Source organism: Limulus polyphemus, unplaced genomic scaffold, assembly GCF_000517525.1.
Source record: "Limulus polyphemus unplaced genomic scaffold, Limulus_polyphemus-2.1.2 Scaffold13873, whole genome shotgun sequence".
Taxonomy (NCBI): Eukaryota; Metazoa; Arthropoda; class Merostomata; order Xiphosura; family Limulidae; genus Limulus; species Limulus polyphemus.
In genome coordinates, this window is record NW_013679483.1 from 3,918 (window position 1) to 7,783 (window position 3,866).

Genomic DNA, 3,866 nt, shown 5'->3' on the forward strand with positions numbered 1-3,866 from the left:
AATTAATTGATACAATACATACGCGTAGAAATTAACTTTGTATACTTATTTTTTGATACTTCATATATTACTCACTTAGCACACTTAAACACTATGTTCTGTCCTTTATTTTAGACTGTTCATGTTATTTTAACTGCACTGACTCTAACACGTATAGCCAAGTGGTTAGGCCACTCGTCTCGCATTCTGACAGTCGCGGGTTCGAATCCCTGTCACACCAAATATGCTCGCCCTTTCAGCCGTGGGGGCGTTATAATTTGACGGTCAATCCCACTATTCGTTAGTAAAAGTTGGCGGTGATGACTAGCTCCCTTCCCTCTAGTCTTACACTGCTAAATTAGGCGCAGATAACCCTCGTGTAGCTTTGCGCGAAATTCAAAACAAACAGTCCTTCTAGTCTATCACTTGTGTTATTATTAATACTTGTGTACACCGTCCATCTGTTACTTGCATTATTGTTGAACTCACATTACTAGAATAATGCTACACAACGGGTTTTGTGCAGTGCCACCACTGATATCGAAGTCCTATTGTTATACATCTGAACTTACCACTGAGCCATTAGGAAGTGGGGGAGGGCAAAAATGTTTAATGATTTTTTGTAAACCAATTTGATAAAACTTTTATATACATAGATATGATGTAGTTTTAGGATTAATGTATTTGTAGTGTAGAATTTTACATTTAAAATAAATAAACCCGCTACTTGCAAGACCCAATTTTTGTTTGCAACTGTTACGTTGTCGGAAAAATAATAAGGTTATGTTATACGTTATTATAAAATAAATTATATAATGTAACTTCTTCTCAAAAACATTATTTTTGTGTAATTTTTAGTTATTTTATTATTGAACACATAATTGACTGAAATAAATTCACACTGAATTTCCTATTTTAATACTCGCAAAACATATATATGGTTGGTGTGTTTTATTTTGTTTTTTGAACGCAAGAGGGCAGTTACAGGCAGCGTGAAAAGTTCGTTGCTAGGATACAGTTGTAACAACTCAAAATCTGAAACTAAGCTTATTTTTATAGCTTGTGAACAGAACTTTGCTGGACTTAAACATAAATCTGAGCTATATCTTTCTTTACGTAGTACTCTTTTGTAAATATGCTAATGTATCGTTGCTTGGAATGTGTTCTAACTTAAGCATATTATTATTAATATTAAATCTTAGACCTTGGCAACTTTCCTTTGCAGCATAAGCCATAACGATATATTCTTTAGTTTAGGCTACCTAAATGTTATTGTTAAGCGTAAAACTAAGAGCATTATCATCAGTGGTAAACATTTAGTTCAAAATTAGAATAAACGTGTAATTCAAGCTTTTTTGCCACAAATCGGGAAGGTTAACGTATTTCTAAGATATTGGCGTGCAATAAGTATGTTCTACGAAAAACAAACGGACCACCATTCACCAGCAGAATGGGCAGCTAACAATGATTCTATAGCATTGGCAACAAAACAAGTAACTTCATCATCACATAATCTCAGAAAACAAAGTCAGTACCTGCAAAATGAATCTAAAAACAGAATTTCATGGAAAAACCAGGTAAATATAGGGTAGTATTAGTATTACTAGAAAAATGTGTTCTGTGCCCTTAGTTTTATAGAATTAGGCCTATGGAAAATTCTACCAGGCTCTAAACTTAAATTTTTAGGTATAGTGAAATTAATAATATTTCGTTTAATTTAATAATTATAATCCCAAAATTAAATTTTCAGTTACAGGTAGATTGTATGTGACACAATACTAATAGTAATAAAGAATATTTTTATGGATTGTAAACAGACCTCCTAGGGCATATTCATAACCAAAGTGTGTAAATATAAAAAGAAAAAAAAACAATTATATTATGTGTATATGGCTCATGCTTTAGACTAATTATGTAGCCTGCTTCCAGTGTTTTAATTTTCAAAAGTGAAACTAATTAATTGTTGTCATGGTTAGTATAGCCAAAATTCTAATTATTGATTAGTTATTAATATATTTTGACCTACTAGTTTTTATCTCGTTTGCTAGTCTGCTGCTATCTTCAGAGAACTTCTGTTATGGTATTTCTGTAGTGGTGATGGTGGCCAGGATACAGTAGAGATTAGGAACTTGTTACATTACACACATTAGGAGGTGAATGAATTTATTTTATTGCTTTCAAGAGAGATATCTAGGATTTGCTGACCAAGCGTGTTATCAATTAGGTGGACATATAAGGTTTCTTTTATCTATTTTTCTTGTGTGTGGTTCATATCCCATTCTGTTATTAATATTATTGTCTGGTATTTTACTCTGGTGTGATTGGCTATGGCTGATAGATTAGTGTTACACAGTCTTGATATCTTTTATAGTAATCAATTCTAGGTTTTGTTGGTCTTTTTGTTTTCTAATATATTGGAGTGTACATTCATGTGGCAATTGTTTTTGCTTTTCCACTAACCATGATAATGACTGGTACCTGATTGCCACAACTTTACAGTAAGTAGTAAATTAATTTATTTAAAGGTCTTAACTTTTATGTTGTTAAGTTAATCATTAGTAAAAGTAATCTAGTTTGTATTTTTTAAGTTTTCAGAAATTTATGGCATTCTTAAACTTAATTGCTCTGCTGTGATTTAACACATCAATAAGTAAATAAGTTCCAAATTTCTACTTCAAGATGTTAATTTATTCACTGTACAATCTTCTTTCAAAGGAAACAAATCTAGCTCTGTCAGAACGTGTGCTGGACATCAAACTATGGCATAAAACATTAGAAGATACCTTGAGAAGTATAGAAGAAGAAATGTCTGCTTTGTTGGAAACTAAAACTGCTTTAGAAAATGCTTTAATGAAGAAGGTTCCTCTTTTGGAAGCAACAAAGATGTGTTTGATGTTGAAAGACAGGAGGACTGATGTTGATATAGTGGAAGATGACCAGTATCACCAAATGAAAAAGGTTTATTATGTAAAGTTGTAAGCAGTGTATTTAACTTTATTAGTTTCAAGTCTACACTGAACAAACATATGATTTGTAGCGTAAGACTTTTTAAGCAGTCTGTTTAGATTTATTAGTTTGAAGTCTAGGCTAAAAAAGCATATGATCTGTAGTGTAAGTTTTGTTTCTTTGCCCAGTTTTACTCTTTCATTAAGGTTTTTCAGTAATTCTAGCACCTACAACATTTTCACTTTGATGTAATTCTAGCACCTACAACATCTTCACTTTGATGTAATTCTAGCACCTACAACATCTTCACTTTGATATTGTAAATGATATTACACAACCTGAGCTAATAGCACCTACAACATCTTCATTTTGATGTTGTAAATGATACTACACAACCTGAGCTAATAGCACCTACAACATCTTCACTTTGATAAACATCAAAGTGAAGATGTTGTAGGTGCTATTAGCTCAGGTTGTGTAGTATCATTTACAATATCAAAGTGAAGATGTTGTAGGTGCTATTAGCTCAGGTTGTGTAGTATCATTTACAATATCAAAGTGAAGATGTTGTAGGTGCTATTAGCTCAGGTTGTGTAGTATCATTTACAATATCAAAGTGAAGATGTTGTAGGTGCTATTAGCTCAGGTTGTGTAGTATCATTTACAATTAGCTCAGGTTGTGTAGTATCATTTACCCATCATAACCAGGTGAGAAGAGTATTGTTGAACTAAATAATTGTCTCAGCTAGGTAAATTACAGGAATGTTACTTCTTTACTGTACTTTAACAACCACACAAACCATCCTATTTAAATTAATTAATGTAAATTTGAATTATTGTCTTTACCATATGTTTCACATGTATCATTTAGTCATTTTTTTTCAAATGTGTTACAATCTTTACCATATGTTTCACATGTATCATTTAGTCATTTTTTTTCA

General features: G+C 31.9%; 1 protein-coding gene across 1 annotated transcript; it reads left to right on the top strand.

The window, feature by feature from the left end:
- Nucleotides 1-979: 979 nt before the first annotated feature.
- On the top strand, nucleotides 980-2,946 carry LOC111084124 (tektin-2-like; the record flags this gene model as incomplete). The annotated part of the gene is made up of 2 exons (XM_022380911.1): nucleotides 980-1,556; nucleotides 2,695-2,946. Coding segments are annotated over exons 1-2 (420 nt in total), but the record flags the coding sequence as incomplete, so codon positions are not given.
- Nucleotides 2,947-3,866: the final 920 nt, after the last annotated feature.